The sequence below is a fragment of the Salmo salar genome, chromosome 24 (assembly GCF_965601325.2).
Source record: "Salmo salar chromosome 24, fSalSal1, whole genome shotgun sequence".
Classification (NCBI taxonomy): domain Eukaryota; kingdom Metazoa; phylum Chordata; class Actinopteri; order Salmoniformes; family Salmonidae; genus Salmo; species Salmo salar.
Window position 1 is genome coordinate 40494186 of NC_138314.1, and position 20168 is coordinate 40514353.

General features: G+C 45.7%; 1 protein-coding gene across 2 annotated transcripts in view; it reads left to right on the plus strand.

Annotated features, from left to right (window-relative positions):
* Window positions 1–20168, plus strand: part of unc5ca (unc-5 netrin receptor Ca) — a 308049-nt gene that overhangs the window by 122233 nt on the left and 165648 nt on the right. For both annotated transcript variants that reach the window (XM_045707149.2, XM_045707150.2), the window contains exon 2: window positions 17497–17733. In XM_045707149.2, coding sequence (XP_045563105.1) covers window positions 17497–17733 — 237 coding nt within the window. The remainder of the gene's footprint in view (window positions 1–17496; window positions 17734–20168) is intronic.

The following is a 20168-nucleotide window of genomic DNA, read 5'->3' on the forward strand; positions in this document are numbered from 1 at the left end:
TCAACCTTACATAGTGCTTTTTCAGCGCACAAACTATGAATAGAAGTTGTCTGTCTGTATTCATGACAACCTTTGAGAACGTTTTTAGCAAATTCACTGTTCCTCACTAACCAAGATGAAACATCACTGCGTTGTATTTCCACCATGCTCTGTCAGAGCCTGTGTTTTCCTTTGGGTGAGTAACACTCGTATCATGCATGCATTGCACTCTGGTACTCTGTAGTTGGTTGATGACACCGGGCTAATATTTGAGGCGAACAGTATGATAAAGTTTGAAATGGAGCAACGAGGGACCACCTGGTGTTTCGTTTCAGCCGAGATGTGACACATCGGTATGCGGTGCCAACGTTGCCAGATTGGTTTTGAACCTGCGCCACCCTTGATCTGCTGACGCCATCGCGCCTGTCAAAAGGCAACCCGCATTCCCCCATGCAGTCTGTTCTCAAAGCCAGCATAGTATCGCTGTGAATGTTATCGACTCCAAGCACCGTGACATTGTTTTGGTGTTCTCTATCGTAATGATCTTAACCACTTGACATATACGACACAGGGGAAAGGGAGGGAGGGAGAGCAAGAGAGTGCGAGAGATAACTTTTGCCATTTGTAAAAGTCTTGTAGCCACTTCCTGGTTAGATGTTTGTGCTGTCTTATAGCAGTCTCCTAAAGGCATTACCAAAACGGTTGTTTATTTGTTTTGTATAGCCTCCTGGTGTGATTGTAACCACCCACTCAAACACATCCAGCCAGACAACCAAACCAGAATCACAACCTCTCTAAAGAATGACCTGCATGCCAAGCGTGAGGATACCCACAAGCTAAGTTTGAAAGACTGACAGCGATCAAAATAGTATTTTGTTTTATTTAAGCTAAGCTCTCCTCAACAGTGCAATACAGATTTATCGAAAAATACAATATCAAGACATGTATTAAAAAAAATGTAAGTCAAAGAAGAGGGTGGTAATGTTCTGTGTGTGTGTGTAAGGGTGGGTGAGGGGGGTGGTGGGTGTGTGTGTGTGTGTGTGTGTGTGTGTGTGTGTGTGTGTGTGTGTGTGTGTGTGTGTGTGTGTGTGTGTGTGTGTGTGTGTGTGTGTGTGTGTGTGTGTAAGGGTGGGTGAGTGAGTCAGAGGCAGTTCAAAAGTCTCTTGATGCAGGTGTGAGGAGTCAGTGAAGGTGCAGGTGATTTGTGTCTGTGGTTTCATTCACAATCAGATGTTCTGGGTAGGACTGCGGTGGACGTGGACGGTTGCTCGGGTTTTCATTCTGACGTTGCCTTTTCTCTCCATTAGAGCTTGGCCCTTCTCCGGTCTGCTGACGCAATTCATTCCTGAAACTCAGAGGAGAGCCAGGGTGGGGAGGTTATTAAACATGCATGGGGGTCCTCTGGGTCTGTCTCCACATCAGACATCATGTCTTCAGTTGCCCCCCGCAAAGCACTGCTTCTCTTCAGCAGAGAGTTCTTTTGACCGATTTACCAGAGCCTGTGACATTTCAGGAGACAATAACTTATTTTGCCCAATAAACAACACTGGAATCTCAAAGCTAAAAAAAAAGCACACTAAAATCTGTGGAACAAGTCTCAACTTTTCAAAATTCAGTAGTGTATTTAAAATGTAGGGATTGGTTTACATTTATAAACTAACATGTCTCTGGTAACATCGCTGTAGCTGTTTTATGTCCCGTTCCTTTGCTTTCTCTGTCTGGGGTTTTCAACGTCTTATTCCTTTCTATTTCAGTCCAATACTGATTTGCAGCTGCGTCTGAGGAGTCAGTGTTGTGTATTAGCAGTGGTTGTACAGTATGCATCAAAATCCCTGAGAACATTGTAAAATGTAGAACTATGTTACATGTCTTTATTGGACTACTCACTTTTAAAATCTGCCATGCTCCACCCTCCATCTACACGGATGGGGAGGAAACTGATAACAAAAATAAACTGTAACTGTAATCCGTTTCATTTAAGAAGGCCACGAGTAGGGCTTTTATTGCCCAAGTCATGCTGATTTAAAATGAGATTGAGCAATATTGAACTTGCGGATAGCTCATTCCGTCTTACTCGACAAACACCTGTCGCCCGTTTCGGTGCAGTCGCTAGTCTGCTATAGATGCTGCTGCTGTTGTTGGAATAGTTTTTTGAACCTTTATTTAACTAGGCAAGTCAGTTAAGAACAAATTCTTATTTACAATGACGGCCTACCCTGGCCAAACCCTCTCCTAACGACGCTGGGCCAATTGTGCACCGCCCTATGGGACTACCGATCACGGCCGGTTGTGATACAGCTCGGGATCGAGATTCCAGGTCTGTAGTGATGCCTCTAGCACTGTGATGCAGTGCCTTAGACTGCTGCGCCACTCAACATTACAGACTCCATGGTTTTGTGCAACAAGGAGAAATGTGCAACAAGGAGTTGTTCATTGTTAGCTACAGGAATATATATATTTTTTAAATGACCACCGGTAGAAAATGCACACCAATGAATTGTTGTGTCTTGAAGTGGTTTGGCAGAGTTTTCAAATTGTGTTCATTTCGTTGGCCATTTTCAACCATCATGCCCTCACTTCTGGTTTTGTTTGTTTGATTGGATTATTTACCTTTCAGTCAATACACCCTCCCTTCAATTCCCATGCATTTGATTGGCTGATGAGTTTTTGCCGGTGTTTCATGAAACTACATTTGCTGTCCCATCAAAACAGAAATTCGGTACAAGTGCGTCGCTCCAGATGACTGTATATGGTCGCTCCAGCAGAGAAAGAAGAGGAAGCGAGACATTTCACTGGCAAATAATGTTCTGGTTCATGTACAAGAAGTTCAGCCGCAGCTGCTATCGCATTGGTGTCTATGGGAGAGGCACCCCTTAAGTCTTACTGGGGCAGCAAAATACGTTTTTACTGTCGAGAAGAATATTGGTGTGCTGGATGATGGAATACTAAGAAATGTTTATCTTAAAGTTGATGCACTGAAAGCAGACAGGCCAACTACCTGCTAAAATCTCATCAGGGTTTTCTCATTTCAATGCACAATAATGGAAAAATTGGCTTAAGTGACTTGTGGAGGTTGCCCATTATGATTGCTGGACCTATTTTGTCAAAGCATGTACCATCTCATGTGCAAGATGTGTCACAATGGAGCGGGTTGGAGAGGCTCATTGTCACAACAATTCAACAGTTCTGTGAGAGCTTTGTAAGGTTGTATGGAAAACAGTATTGCACACCAAATATGCACCTCCATAGCCACTTGAAAAAATGTGTTTTGGACTATGGTCAAGTATGTGGTTTCTGGTGCTTTCCATTTGAGCGGGCCAATGGTTTCAGTTCAGTTAATGAGAAAGGTTTTAACTGCCCAAGAGCTTGGTCTGGCAAACTGACGTAGATTAAATGAGAAATGTAAGTACCAAGTACTTACATGCCATTGATCAGAGTGACAATGAGGATCTTGCCACGTATACGCCCTCTCCGGCCTCTAGGTCATCAGGCTGCTGATTATCCCGCTCACCATCGTTTCGCGCACCTGCGCCTCATGACACTCACCTGGACTCCATCACCTCCTTGATTATCTTCCCTACATCTGTCAATCCCCTTGTTTCTGTTGCTGTGTCATGTCTGTGCGTTGTTTGTGTCTCTTATTTTGTATTATGTTTTGTTTATTTATTAAAACACTCATTCCCTGAACTTGCTTCCTGACTCTCAGCGCATGTTGTTACAGATCTGAACAGTGTTGAATTATAGCACTGAGCTCAGACATTATTTGCCTGCCCCCTAAACGGCTGTGTGTCATAGCAACTGAAGACAGGAATTATCTGTATAGTGTCTTCACTATACTGTGTGTGATATGGGTACAATAGACAAAGGGCTATTAGCACATGTAAAGATCCATGACCTTCCAGAGCCGACTATTCAAGACTGATAAAGCTCTGTTTGTCTTCAGACTTCTCAATAATGAGCATCTACTTCTTATCGTTAACCTCTAGGGGGGGTGGGATGCTACCGTCCCACCTGGCCAACATCCAGTGAAATTGCAGAGCACCAAATTCAAAAACAGAAATACTCATAAAAATTCATAAAACATACAAGTGTTATACATCGGTTTAAAGATTAACTTCTTGTTAATCCAACCACAGTGTCAGATTTCAAAAAGGCTTTACGGCGAAAGCAAACCGTGCGATTATCTGAGAACAGCACCCAGCAGACAAATCATTACAAACAGTTACCAGCCAAGTAGAGGAGTTACACAAGTCAGAAATAGTGATAATATTAATCACTTAACTTTGATGATCTTCATATGGTTGAACTCACAAGACTCCCATTTACTCAAAAATGTTTGTTTTGTTCGATAAAGTCCCTCTTTATATCCAAAAACCTCTGTTTTGTTCGCGCGTTTTGTTCAGTAATGCACAGGCTCAAAGGCAGTCACAACAGACAGACGAAAAATCTGCTTTTCATCCGGAGGTGAAAATAGTGCCCCCTACCCTAGTGAAGTTAAAGATATTCTGACTTACATGTACACACTCGGAAACAGGCCATTTTACACAGCGTTAGATTGTAGAGAAAATGAGAATATGTTGTTAAGTGAGAATATGTTGGTCAAACTTTATATGTTGTAAAACTTTATAAAAATATGTTGGAATCTTCTGTGCTTCTCTCCTGTGTTCATCTCATTATTCTGTCAGTCTGGGCTTTTTCTCCTTCCCTCTGTCAAAGTCTCGGAGTCTCTGTGCAGACTGTCAAAGTCTCTGAGCCTCTGTGCAGACTGTCAGTCTCTGAGCCTCTGTGCAGACTGTCAGTCTCTGAGCCTCTGTGCAGACTGTCAAAGTCTCTGAGCCTCTGTGCAGACTGTCAAAGTCTTGTAGCTTCTGTGCAGACTGTCAAAGTCTCTGAGCCTCTGTGCAGACTGTCAGTCTCTGAGCCTCTGTGCAGACTGTCAGTCTCTGAGCCTCTGTGCAGACTGTCAAAGTCTCTGAGCCTCTGTGCAGACTGTCAGTCTCTGAGCCTCTGTGCAGACTATCAAAGTCTCTGAGCCTCTGTGCAGACTGTCAAAGTCTCTGAGCCTCTGTGCAGACTGTCAAAGTCTTGTAGCTTCTGTGCAGACTGTCAAAGTCTCTGAGCCTCTGTGCAGACTGTCAAAGTCTCGTAGCCTCTGTGCAGACTGTCAAAGTCTCTGAGCCTCTGTGCAGACTGTCAAAGTCTCTGAGCCTCTGTGCAGACTGTCAAAGTCTCTGAGCCTCTGTGCAGACTGTCAAAGTCTTGTAGCTTCTGTGCAGACTGTCAAGGTCTCTGAGCCTCTGTGCAGACTGTCAAGGTATCTGAGCCTCTGTGCAGACTGTCAAGGTATCTGAGCCTCTGTGCAGACTGTCAAAGTCTCTGAGCCTCTGTGCAGACTGTCAAAGTCTTGTAGCTTCTGTGCAGACTGTCAAAGTCTCTGAGCCTCTGTGCAGACTGTCAGTCTCTGAGCCTCTGTGCAGACTGTCAGTCTCTGAGCCTCTGTGCAGACTGTCAAAGTCTCTGAGCCTCTGTGCAGACTGTCAGTCTCTGAGCCTCTGTGCAGACTATCAAAGTCTCTGAGCCTCTGTGCAGACTGTCAAAGTCTCTGAGCCTCTGTGCAGACTGTCAAAGTCTTGTAGCTTCTGTGCAGACTGTCAAAGTCTCTGAGCCTCTGTGCAGACTGTCAAAGTCTCGTAGCCTCTGTGCAGACTGTCAAAGTCTCTGAGCCTCTGTGCAGACTGTCAAAGTCTCTGAGCCTCTGTGCAGACTGTCAAAGTCTCTGAGCCTCTGTGCAGACTGTCAAAGTCTTGTAGCTTCTGTGCAGACTGTCAAGGTCTCTGAGCCTCTGTGCAGACTGTCAAGGTATCTGAGCCTCTGTGCAGACTGTCAAGGTATCTGAGCCTCTGTGCAGACTGTCAAAGAACTCCCAAAGGAAATTGTTAATGAATTCAAAATGGACTGAATTTGACTCCCAATATTCTGTAAATTAATTTGGATGGTGGTGGTGTGTGTGTGTGTGTGTGTGTGTGTGTGTGTGTGTGTGTGTGTGTGTGTGTGTGTGTGTGTGTGTGTGTGTGTGTGTGTGTGTGTGTGTCTGTGTGTGTGTGTGTGTGTGTGTGTGTGTGTGTGTGTGGGGATGGGGGAAGACGATGCTCTAGATAAGCGACTGATAAGATCCTCAGATTACATCAAAGCAGCAGCCCGTGTGTGTAGGCGTGTGCGTGCGTGTGTCGAGCGTGCATGTGTGTGTGCGCACATGCATGCATTACAAACGGGCCAAGGAGGCATTGTATAACTCCCTCCATGACTTCTGATATTCTACCACCCTAACTAGGGTTGCACAATTCTGGGAACTTTCAATAAATTCCCTGGTTTTCCCGGAATCCTGATTGGAGGATTGCAGGATTTCCTGCTTATTCCCTCCTGATTCCAGAAATCCTCCAACCAGGATTTCCTGCTTATTCCCTCCTGATCCCGGGAATCCACCAACCAGGATTTCCTGCTTATTCCCTCCTGATCCCGGGAATCCACCAACCAGGATTTCCTGCTTATTCCCTCCTGATCCCGGGAATCCTCTAACCAGGATTTGGGGAAAACCATCAGGATGCCGGTGTCTCAGGCTGGGTGATTTTAAAAGTGTCCTAGCATAGAGAGGCCCTCCTCCATTTCCCTACTGGAAATGAATGTCGCTGAGGGCCCCTGAGGCCCTGTGAGGACTACTGACCCCGCTCTAACCCTGCTTTCCCCAGGAACGGTCATTATGAGAATCAATAATTGGTGGCCCGTTTTTTTATAACCCACTGCGCTAATGCAATGAGGTGTAACTTGTGCTTCTAAGGCATTCTAATGCTCTTGTAACGTCAGTTCTCTTCTTGATTTTTCGGCTGCATCATTTTTTACCTCAATTATCCCTTTCTGCTTTCTTCTCTCTGTTTGGAAGTGTCCAACAAATTCTTAGATTTTCAGGAGCGAGATTACACACAAAAGTTGAACAACAACAACAACAACAGCAGTGCTCCCAGTGGCAGTCCTGTGTGGTACATTGTGTGGACAGAAAGATCAGTGCCACTGTGAGGACAGAGAGCAGGTTGAAGGGAACTCTGAAGGTAAGAATCAAAAGGAAGTTTAAACGCCGGTCTGCACATAAACAGGCTAGAGTGTGAGTGTACGAGTACTCTCCTGCCAAAGCACGACATCACACATAAAAGCCACCAAAGCTCCCAGATGGCGCTGCAGTGGATAGCTGCCGTTTTACTCCTGACCAATTCTGTTTGTTTCTGTTTTTTTTACTCTGATCTTCACTTTTTATTGTGCATATCTCCGCCATCGTTCCTATGACCGAAAACAGCTTCTGGACATCAGACGAGTCGGCAGATGTGCATTTACTGCTCATTCCGGACCAGGCCCTAATCCCCGGGACTCGAAAGAGGAAGAGACGGCTCAAGAGGCAAACGAGCAGGCTCCCTGACGAGACTACAACGGCGAGTAAATAAACCACCTCTACCCTCTGTTTTATTGGTGAACGTACAATCACTTGAGAACTAATTGGACGAGCTCTGTCTATTTACCACCACAACCTGATGCTGGCACTAACACCACACTCAACGAGCTGTATAGGGCCATAAGCAAACAAGAAAATGCACATTCAGAGGCATCGCTCCTATTTGCTTGTGATTTTAATCCAGGGAAACTGAAATCGTCTCACTAAATTTTACCAACATGTCACCTGTGCAACTAGAGGTGAAAAAAACCTCTAGATCATATTTACTCCACACACAGAAACGGATACCAAGCTCTCACTGACCCTCCATTTGGGAAATCTGACCATAACTCCTCCTGATTCCTGCTTACAAGCAAAAAGTCAAAGAGGAATTACTAGTGACATGCTCAATACGGAAGTGGGCCGATGAAACGGATGCTAAGGTACAGGACTATTTTACTATCACAGACTGGAATATGTTCCGGGATTCATCCGATAGCATTGAGTTTACCGCATCAGTTGAAGAGCCCTCCAACAGTCAAAACATCAATACAGGACTAAGATTGAATCCTTCTACACCGGCTCTGACGCTCGTCGGATGTGGCAGGGCTTGCAAACTATCATGCATCATGAAACCCAGCCGCGGTCTGCCCAGTGACGCGAGCCTACCAGATGAGCTAAATTCCATCTATGCTCGCTTCGAGGCAAGCAACACTGAACCATGCATGAGAGCACCACCTGGTCCGGACGGCTGTGCGATCTCGCTCTCCCTAGCCGATGTGAGTAAGACTGTCAAACAGGTTAGTATTCACAAGGTCGCAGGGCAGATTACCAGGACGCTTACTCAGAGCATGCACTGACCAGCTGGCTAGTGTCTTCACTGATATGTTCAACCTCTAACTGACCTAGTCTTTAATACCTACATGTTTCAAGCAGACCACCATAGTCCCTGTGCCCAAGAATGCCAAGGTAACCTGTCTAAATTACTTTTGCCCTGTATCACTCACATCTGTAGCCATGAAATGCTTTGAAAGGATGGTCATGGCTCACATCAACACCATCATCCCAGACACCTTGGACCCACACCAATTTGCATTCCGCCCCAACAGATCAACAGATGAAGCAATCTCTAATGCACTCCACACTGCTCTCTCCCACCTGGATAAGAGGAACACCTATGTGAGAATGTGTTTAATTGACTACAGCTCAGCGTTCAACACCATAGTGCCCTCAAAGCTCATCATTACGCTTAGGACCCTGGGACTGAACTCCTCCCTCTGAAACTGGATCCTGGACTTCCTGACGGGCCGCCCCCAGGTGGTGAGGGTAGGCAACAACACATCTGCCACACTGACCCTCAACACAGGGGCCCCTTAGCGGTGTGTACGTAGACCCCTCCTGTACTCCCTGTACACCCACGACTGTGTGGCCATACATGATTCCAACACCATCATTAAGTTTTCTTGTGACACGTCGGTGGTTGGCCTGATCACGATGACGATGAGCACTGCCAGGACAACAATTTCTCCCTCAACATCAGCAAGACAAAGGAGCTGATCGTGGACTACAGGAAACGGAGGGCTGAGCACGCCCCCATTCACATCGATGGGGCTGTATTGGAGGGTGGGTCGAGAGCTTCAAGTTCCTCAGTGTCCACATCACTAAGGAATTATCATGAATTACAAAACATAGTCGTGAAGATGGCACGACAACGCCTCTTCCCCCTCAGGAGGCTTAACATATTCAGCATGGGTCCTCAGATCCTCAAAAGGTTCTACATCATTGAGAGCATCTTGACTGTCTACATCACCGCTTGGTATGGCAACTGCTTGGCATCCGACCGCAAGGCGCTACAGAGGGTTGTGCCTATGGCCCAGTACATCACTGGAGCCAAGCTCCCTGCCATCCATGACTTCTATACCAGGCAGTGTCAGAGGAAGGCCCTAAGTAGTTAACCAATAGATACCCAGACTATCTGCATTGACCCTCTTTAGACTAATCACATATGCTACTGCTACTATTTATCCTGTCACCTAGTCACTTTTTATTTAATTAGGCAAGTCAGTTAACAACAAATTCTTATTTACAATGATGGCCTACCACAGCCAAACCTGGACAACACTGGGCCAATTGTGCACCACCCTATGGGACTCTCAATTACAGCCGGATGTGATACAGACTGGATTTGAACCAGGGATTGTAGTGACGCCTCTTGCACTGAGAGTGCCTTAGACCTCTGCGCCACTTGGGAGTCTTAAATCTTGCCTTTGTTGGCTTGCATAGGATTTGTGTAGCTGTGTAAATGTATGTCTGTGCAATTGTATGAGAAAGATTTGCGAGTCTGTTTGAGATAGCGATCACCCTGGTTTTATTTTCTTATGGATGGTGGGGGTAGTTGGGCCCTGAGGGGGATAGAACTGGGGGAAGGTGGGAGTCTCTGGCACAGATAGACAGACGGACAGGGTCAGAGTTCATATGGACAGAGTCAGGGTTCTGCTCTGCAGCTGCAGCTGATCCTGTGGATATGATAAGGATAGCATTACCTCACGGCTGCCACGACTACTGCCCAGATATGTCATCAAGGGAGTGTTCCACAAGAAGGGGCCCCTTCACTCCAAACCCCTCAACCCCTTCACCCCCTCCAGATAAAGGGTGAAGAGATGAGATGTCTGGGGAAGCATTATGTCGCGAACTCGAGATGCCTGTGCCATGAGTCAAGTGTTGTTGCTGTCGTGTCACAAATCTGATGGAGAGGTGTGGGTAGATGTGAGAGGTTTAGCCTGCATCCCAAATGTCATAGGGCTCGGCTCAAAAGTAGTGCACTATATAGGGAATAGGGTGTGATTTGGGACGCATCCATACAGGGCTGAATGGAACCTTTGGGACGCACACATAGAGTGCTGAATGGAACAAATGGCAATCCTTTAGCTTACAGTCCTATGTAACTGTGTTGTCTGTAGCATGATGTACTATATTACCCATAATGCTCTATAACACTTCCTTATTCATACATTGTCCTATTCAGTAATACTAACCATATTCATGAATCAACTACTGCATATACTGAAAGCACCTCATCACAGAAGAAATACCAAAATTATTAATATCAATGTATTTACCAGGTAGTTGACCAATGTAATAACTAAACTACTGATGTCTATAATCCTTAGAAATTACATTTTGTTTTTGCAAAAAATAATAAAAAATATATGCACTGTATATCAAATATATCCCATTTAGTAGACGTGTTTATCCAAAGTGACATTCAATCATGTGTTTATACTGAATATTTGTGTATGGGTGGACCCAGCTTGAAGTTCATATAGGAAGATCCTATATTTTATTGAAGTGGTCGCAGGGACTGTAGTATAGCTCTACTTAATGCTACTATTGCTGTGATGGGATGATGGCACAGTGGTAGAGAGGAGTTATGGACTGTTTACTACCGTGCCTTTAGGGGCCCTCCCTGTTCTCTGTTTACTACCATGCCTTTAGGGGCCCTCCCTGTTCTCTGTTTACTACCATGCCTTTAGAGGCCCTCCCTGTTCTCTGTTTACTACCATGCCTTTAGGGGCCCTCCCTGTTCTCTGTTTACTACCATGCCTTTAGGGGCCCTCCCTGTTCTCTGTTTACTACCATGCCTAACGATGCCCTCCCTGTTCTCTGTTTACTACCATGTCCTTTAGAGGCCCTCCCTGTTCTCTGTTTACTACCATGCCTTTAGGGGCCCTCCCTGTTCTCTGTTTACTACCATGACTTTAGGGGCCCTCCCTGTTCTCTGTTTACTACCATGCCTAACGATGCCCTCCCTGTTCTCTGTTTACTACCATGCCTTTAGGGGCCCTCCTTGTTCTCTGTTTACTACCGTGCCTTTAGAGGCCCTCCGTGTTCTCTGTTTACTACCATGCCTTTAGGGGCCCTCCCTGTTCTCTGTTTACTATCATGCCTTTAGGGGCCCTCCCTGTTCCCTGTTTACTACCATGTCCTTTAGAGGCCCTCCGTGTTCTCTGTTTACTACCGTGCCTTTAGAGGCCCTCCCTGTTCTCTGTTTACTACCGTGCCTTTAGGGGCCCTCCCTGTTCTCTGTTTACTACCGTGCCTTTAGAGGCCCTCCGTGTTCTCTGTTTACTATCATGCCTTTAGGGGCCCTCCCTGTTCTCTGTTTACTATCATGCCTTTAGGGGCCCTCCCTGTTCCCTGTTTACTACCATGTCCTTTAGAGGCCCTCCGTGTTCTCTGTTTACTACCGTGCCTTTAGAGGCCCTCCCTGTTCTCTGTTTACTACCGTGCCTTTAGGGGCCCTCCCTGTTCTCTGTTTACTATCATGCCTTTAGGGGCCCTCCCTGTTCTCTGTTTACTATCATGCCTTTAGGGGCCCTCCCTGTTCTCTGTTTACTACCATGCCTTTAGGGGCCCTCCCTGTTCTCTGTTTACTACCATGCCTTTAGAGGCCCTCCCTGTTCTCTGTTTACTACCATGCCTTTAGGGGCCCTCCCTGTTCTCTGTTTACTACCATGTCCTTTAGAGGCCCTCCCTGTTCTCTGTTTACTACCATGTCCTTTAGAGGCCCTCCCTGTTCTCTGTTTACTACCATGTCCTTTAGGGGCCCTCCCTGTTCTCTGTTTACTACCATGTCCTTTAGAGGCCCTCCCTGTTCTCTGTTTACTACCATGCCTTTAGAGGCCCTCCCTGTTCTCTGTTTACTACCATGTCCTTTAGGGGCCTTCCCTGTTCTCTGTTTACTACCATGCCTTTAGGGGCCCTCCCTGTTCTCTGTTTACTACCATGTCCTTTAGGGGCCCTCCCTGTTCTCTGTTTACTACCATGTCCTTTAGGGGCCCTCCCTGTCTCTGTTTACTACCATGCCTTTAGGGGCCCTCCCTGTTCTCTGTTTACTACCATGCCTTTAGAGGCCCTCCCTGTTCTCTGTTTACTACCATGTCCTTTAGAGGCCCTCCCTGTTCTCTGTTTACTACCATGTCCTTTAGAGGACCTCCGGGTTCTCTGTTTACTACCATGTCCTTTAGAGGCCCTCCCTGTTCTCTGTTTACTACCATGCCTTTAGAGGCCCTCCCTGTTCTCTGTTTACTACCATGTCCTTTAGGGGCCTTCCCTGTTCTCTGTTTACTACCATGCCTTTAGGGGCCCTCCCTGTTCTCTGTTTACTACCATGTCCTTTAGAGGCCCTCCGTGTTCTCTGTTTACTACCGTGCCTTTAGAGGCCCTCCGGGTTCTCTGTTTACTACCGTGCCTTTAGGGGCCCTCCCTGTTCTCTGTTTACTACCATGTCCTTTAGAGGCCCTCCGTGTTCTCTGTTTACTACCATGCCTTTAGGGGCCCTCCCTGTTCTCTGTTTACTATCATGCCTTTAGGGGCCCTCCCTATTCCCTGTTTACTACCATGTCCTTTAGAGGCCCTCCGTGTTCTCTGTTTACTACCGTGCCTTTAGAGGCCCTCCCTGTTCTCTGTTTACTACCGTGCCTTTAGGGGCCCTCCCTGTTCTCTGTTTACTATCATGCCTTTAGGGGCCCTCCCTGTTCTCTGTTTACTATCATGCCTTTAGGGGCCCTCCCTGTTCTCTGTTTACTACCATGCCTTTAGGGGCCCTCCCTGTTCTCTGTTTACTACCATGCCTTTAGAGGCCCTCCCTGTCCTCTGTTTACTACCATGCCTTTAGAGGCCCTCCCTGTTCTCTGTTTACTACCATGTCCTTTAGAGGCCCTCCGGGTTCTCTGTTTACTACCATGTCCTTTAGAGGCCCTCCCTGTTCTCTGTTTACTACCATGCCTTTAGGGGCCCTCCCTGTTCTCTGTTTACTACCGTGCCTTTAGGGGCCCTCCCTGTTCTCTGTTTACTACCATGTCCTTTAGAGGCCCTCCCTGTTCTCTGTTTACTACCGTGCCTTTAGGGGCCCTCCCTGTTCTCTGTTTACTACCATGTCCTTTAGAGGCCCTCCCTGTTCTCTGTTTACTACCATGTCCTTTATAGGCCCTCCCTGTTCTCTGTTTACTACCATGCCTTTAGGAGCCTTCCTTTTCTCTGCTCTTCTCTGTTTTCTGCAATCTGTCTGCCTCCAGGAACTCTATTGATGATCACATCTTTAGGACATTCTGTATGTGTGTGTGTGTCCTTTGACTGCCTGTACTGCTCAGTAAGTCACCCAGTCAGCCTAGACTGGCAGCCCTGTCAGAGGCACTTGGCTTGGGGAGGACTAGGGGAAGGAGGGATGGAGGATAGGAGGAGAGCAGGACAGGGGTGAATTACACAGAGTGATAAAGCTGCTACGTCTGACGAATGAGCCGTCCCCCTCTCACGATCCTGTTTCATGTGCCAATCAATAATTTAGGCCTGTCGCTCTTGAGCAATGGACCCATCCCGCTCAGGGAATGACAGATGAGGGGTGAGAATGGGTTTAAAAGAGAGCGGGAATTAGCCAAAGTGAGAGAGAAAAACTAAAGAAAATGTGTTACAAAAATAACTTAATTCCGTTACAAATATTAATATTTTTCATATTTATTCGAGCAGAAGTAGTTTTTCTTAACAGGCTTGTTTTTTTTACGTGCATACTAAACGCCCTGAACGCCTTGGGTGCCCGACGTTCAAAGAGGGATAAGGACTTGAAGCTGGAGTTTTAGTGTTGAGAAATGAGATCCTAAGTGCCAGAGCTCCACACGACGGCTAGATGTCTCGGTGAGTTAGAAGCCTGGTTGACAGACTGGATGACAGACTGGTTGACAGACTGGATGACAGACTCCAGGTGAGAAGAGGGAGCTATAGTGGAGCCTAATGAGACCGGGCCCGATGACGAAGCACAAGGAAATTACAGGCTAGAACATAAGCACAGCTAAGAGTATATACATCAAGGGTTTAAGTCCCAAATGGCACACTATTCCCTATATAGTGCACTACTTTTGACCAGAGAGCCCTAGTCAAAAGTAGTGCACTGTAGAGGGAATGGTGAATAGAGTGCTATTTGGGACGCAGATTTGCTGTCAGAACACTCATGTATGTACGTCGCCTGGAATTCTTCAGAGCTTTGGTGAATCACTGACTCTTGTAACAACCCACTCTGTGACCTATGCTGATTGGGGGAGCCAGCGGTGGGCGTTTGTTGAAGATGGAGGGAAAGATTTCAGAGATATTAGAGGCGTTTAGAATTAGTTTAGAGCACAGTTAAGGATCATTTTCATTGGGGATTTTCCTAGGAGTTTTACCAAAAAGCTTCAGACTAGTGTTTTCCTCCACCATGGTCAAGGTCCAGTGACTCACTGGGGCATGGCCTTGGTTGACCTGCTCTGTCTTGAGTCCACTGGAACTTTTCGGGAGATATTTACATAACAATGACTAACTATGAACATGGTTTAACACAGGGGTTCACAAACTTTTTGGGCCCATGACCCCATTTTGTAAAATGCTCGAGACCCCAACCATGTGAAAAAAAGAATGTAATTAACAGCCAATGTTAACTTTTTATTTGGGGCTATGGCAGTCAAAAACATTCTAACGGTATTTCTAATTGTCTTCTCTACTCACCATCACATACTTTAGTTTTAATGTGGGGCTATGACAGTCATTTGATAAACATTCTAACAGTATTTCTGATTGTCTTCTCAACTCACCATCACATACTGTACTTTTAATGTGGGGCTATGACAGTCATTTGATAAACATTCTAACAGTATTTCTGATTGTCTTCTCAACTCACCATCACATACTGTACTTTTAATGTGGGGCTATGACAGTCATTTGTAAATAAGTCTGACATAATGTCTCTTATCTCACCACCACTAATGAGATGGGTGTGCTGGATGCATGTCGTGTCGGAGCTTCTCAAAGTCAGGGGGGCGTGGTCCACAGTGCACACCTAATCTCTGCTGTCACATCCAACCTGGATCAATATTTGGTTGTAATGCAGACGAGAGCACTGAATCCAGCTACACACAGATATGAGCTGGCGAAGGGTACCATGAGTTTAAATGCTCAGAGGGAGACGGCAGTGTGTTCCCTTTGAGTCAGGAACCAAAACTCCTCAGTGACCCGTGAATGCGTTGTCTGCCCGAATTCGGTCATGTGACAGATCAATCAGGTGTTTATTTTCACTTACCGGCAGTAGTGTAAAGTACTTAAGTAAAAATACTTTAAAGTACTACTTAAGTCATTTTTGGGGGGTATGTGTACTTTACTTAACTATTTATATTTTTACAACTTTTACTTTTACTTCACTACATTCCTAAAGAAAAGGATACACTTTTTACTCCATATATTTTCCCAAAACTACTGCCGGTACTACAGGATAGGACACTTACCAAGAGTACATCCCTGGTCATCCCTGCTGCCTCTAATCTGGCGGATTTACTAAACACAAATGTGTCATTTGTAAATGATTTGCTTAATATAAGGAATTTTAAATATACTTAAGTATATTTAAGCAATTACATTTACTTTTGATACTTAAGTATATTTGAAACCGAACACTTTTAGACTTTTACTAAAGTAGTATTTTACTGGGTGACTTTCACTTTTACTTGAATCATTTTCTATTAAGGTACTTTTACTCAAGTATGACAATTGAGTACTTTTTCCACCACTGCTTACCGGCATGTCAACTGAGCCAGGATCACAGTCAAACAGATTGGGAAGTAGGTACTAAAGTGCTCTTCCAAGTGTTGGAGGTGAACAGTCATCACTCGTGTCAGACACTTAGTGATGCTGTTTTCTGTTAGAAACATGCACCGACGAGGGAATCGACTGATTAAGTCACTCATCTGCATTCTTGTGTTCAATTCATTCAGTTTCCCAAATATGTCACATTTTCTTTTCATTACACAGAAAGTCAACCAAGCCAGTTTTTTTTACATCCAACAGTTCCTCTGTCAATGTGAAACATCTTTCCAACGCTCCCCCTCGATAAACACCAAGCCTCGGTGTGAAATAGAACATTGTCATACTCTGATCCCATTTCTCCACATAGTTTTACGAACAGGCGTGCGCGCAGTGGATGTGGTTTGATGTATATCGGCCCTCACAGCTGTCACCCATTTGGAGAGCATAAGCTGAGGAGTTTTGAGTCGTTCAGTCAGAGTTTCCTCTTGATTGCTAACAATAGCATACATTATTAGTTTAACAGTGTTACCTGACGAAGGTATTGATTTGAGTTTCTGTACCTCCGTCTCCTCACACGTTGTTTTCACCATATGCGGCCGGTAATATCAAAGTCTCTGCAATAGTGTGTGGTTTCATAGCGTAGCAGGCCTAGCCATTCACCGTGGGAATGATTCAAGTGCCTTTTCCAATGATCGAAGGGCTCTCTGGTTGAATTTGATCTTTTAGATGTGAATAATTTTCATTTCGATTTTTAAAGTTAAAACCACATTACAATGATTTTGAGATACAAAGACGATATTAGAATGTAATATATTTTTTTGTATCTATTTTTTTTCTTCGGGATTTTACAAATTTTCCCATGACCCTATTTTCATATCAGGTGACCATACATGGGGTTGCGACCCCTAGTTTGACAACCGCTGGGTTAACACCTTCCACTGTTATTGTTGATTCTCACAAGTCCTCAGTGTCAGGCCTAGCTATGGAAACACACTTCCCAAATAATAACACTAGCCCTAACATTACCATAATCACTGGAGACAAAGCCACTAGTATCTATCTGCTAAAACTTTTTATGAACCTTCCAGAACCTTCATCAGTGAAAATGTCAGAGCTGATCATGAAAGGAAGCTTTTCCGTTACGATTACTATTTCTCAATAAAATGTGAAGAAGATACAATTGTTGTTCATTTAATAGGATTTGGGAAAGTTTTTGTGTGGTGGTCAGTATTGAGGACAAACATGGTTGATAGGTATTTGCAGAGAAATTGTCTAACATATTTATCATAATGCTGATATTTAGTATAAGGCTTAATCCCTTCTCTCTCTCTCTCTCTCTCTCTCTCTCTCTCTCGCTCTCTCTCTCTCTCTCGCTCTCTCTCTCTCTCTCTCTCTCTCTCTCTCTCTCTCTCTCTCTCCCCGTTCTCTCTCTGCAGTGAGAGATGAGGATGACTTTCTGGGGTTGGGAGAGCTGCCCGAGACATTTCCCTCAGACCCCCCGGAGCCACTCCCCCACTTCCTGATGGAGCCCGAGGAGGCGTACATCGTCAAGAACAAACCAGTCAATCTCTATTGCAAGGCCACGCCCGCCACTCAGATTTACTTCAAGTGCAACAGTGAATGGGTTCACCAGAAGGACCATACGGTGGAGGAGAGAGTGGACGAGAACTCAGGTCAGTGGGAGACAGTGATGATGATGATTGATGGTGGGTGGAGGAGAGAGTGGATGAGAACTCAGGTCAGTGGGAGACAGTGATGATGATGGTTGATGGTGGGTGGAGGAGAGAGTGGATGAGAACTCAGGTCAGTGGGAGAACATGATGGTTGATGGTGGGTGGAGGAGAGAGTGGATGAGAACTCAGGTCAGTGGGAGACCATGATGGTGATGGTGATGACGATGATGAATGTCACTTACACTGGGCTGGAAACCATGTGGGTCAGATGTACATTTAGATAAAGTCATAACACCTATGTGACATTATACACAGTGACCTCTGGGGCAACAATGTTCCTCACACATTTTCATATTGGCTTCAAAGGCAGGTGAAGAGAGATAGGCTGCCTTGTCCAAGTCAGGTGAAGTTAGAAAGATAGGCTGCCTTGTCCAAGTCAGGTGAAGTTAGAGAGATAGGCTGCCTTGTCCAAGTCAGGTGAAGTTAGAAAGATAGGCTGCCTTGTCCAAGTCAGATGAAGTTAGAAAGATAGGCTGCCTTGTCCAAGTCAGGTGAAGTTAGAGAGATAGGCTGCCTTGTCCAAGTCAGGTGAAGTTAGAAAGATAGGCTGCCTTGTCCAAGTCAGGTGAAGTTAGAAAGATAGGCTGCCTTGTCCAAGTCAGGTGAAGTTAGAGAGATAGGCTGCCTTGTCCAAGTCAGGTGAAGTTAGAGAGATAGGCTGCCTTGTCCAAGTCAGGTGAAGTTAGAGAGATAGGCTGCCTTGTCCAAGTCAGGTGAAGTTAGAGAGATAGGGTGCCTTGTCCACCAAAGGTTTACTACAGAACCTGAAAGGCATGCCACTGAAGTGACATAGCACGAGGAAGGGTCTTTATTTGGTTTCCTCCTCTGTGAATAGTTAGCCAAATGTCACCAGTTGAAGTGTACGGAGAAAAAAAAGCTGGAGAAAAAAAAGCTGGATGGATGCTCTCTCTCTCTCTCTCTCTCTCTCTCTCTCTCTCTCTCTCTCTCTCTCTCTCTCTCTATTTCTTCTGGTCTCTTTTCTTTTTCCCTTTATGTGTATTCCCTTCTTTCTGTCTCTCACCCTTTCTCTTACTCACTTCACTTCATAGCCAATAACTTGTCTTCCAGCTGCGGGAATTTGAGGAGTATCGTGACATTCCATGTAGCCAAAGAAGAAGAAGAGCTCATTGTGTCGTTTTATATGGCAGCAGTCTTGGTACACACACAGCAGGAAGATACTGTCACCTTTCCCAGCACACGTACGGGCCTGTTTGAGCAGAACAAATGGATTGTGTGAGAAGCGGGAGGACTCACCGGGGGAATATGACATCTCTACAGCTGTTTAATTTATCAGCCAAGCTTCCACTTCTCCAGAAAGACAAAATGGAAGAGCACAAAGTGTCAGTTCGTTTCCAACCTGGAAGAAATTACCCTCCCGTTGTCTAGCATTGTTTATGATTCAAACTGGACAGTTTTATCTCCGTCTCTTCATTCAAAGACTCAATCATGGACACTCTTACTGACACAAGGCTGCTTCGCGTGATGTATTGTTGTGGTCGTGAACGTAGCAAATCACAACAACATGGAATTCCTCAGCTTTCTAGCAAACTAGGTGGCCCACGTTCTGGCCCCAGGCAGGTATGTCCTCTACTGTGGTTTTGAGGACAGCAAGTGTCTTAGTTTTGATGTCATAGAAAGACGTGTATAAAAATAACTGGCAAAGGACATATCCTAAAGAAAAGGTGTGCGCTTGCTTGTCTTGATGGTTTTGAAATTGCAGTAGTAACCCTAAGCTGGCCTGTTCCATAGCAGTCTGGTGCTGAGCAGGGAACAGGGCCAGAGGATAGCAGTAGTAACCCTAAACTGGCCTGTCCCATAGCAGTCTGGTGCTGAGCAGGGAACAGGGCCAGAGGATAGCAGTAGTAACCCTAAGCTGGCCTGTTCCATAGCAGTCTGGTGCTGAGCAGGGAACAGGGCCAGAGGATAGCAGTAGTAACCCTAAACTGGCCTGTTCCATAGCAGTCTGGTGCTGAGCAGGGAACAGGGCCAGAGGATAGCAGTAGTAACCCTAAACTGGCCTGTTCCATAGCAGTCTGGTGCTGAGCAGGGAACAGGGCCAGAGGATAGCAGTAGTAACCCTAAACTGGCCTGTTCCATAGCAGTCTGGTGCTGAGCAGGGAACAGGGCCAGAGGATAGCAGTAGTAACCCTAAACTGGCCTGTTCCATAGCAGTCTGGTGCTGAGCAGGGAACAGGGCCAGAGGATAGCAGTAGTAACCCTAAACTGGCCTGTTCCATAGCAGTCTGGTGCTGAGCAGGGAACAGGGCCAGAGGATAGCAGTAGTAACCCTAAACTGGCCTGTCCCATAGCAGTCTGGTGCTGAGCAGGGAACAGGGCCAGAGGATAGCAGTAGTAACCCTAAACTGGCCTGTTCC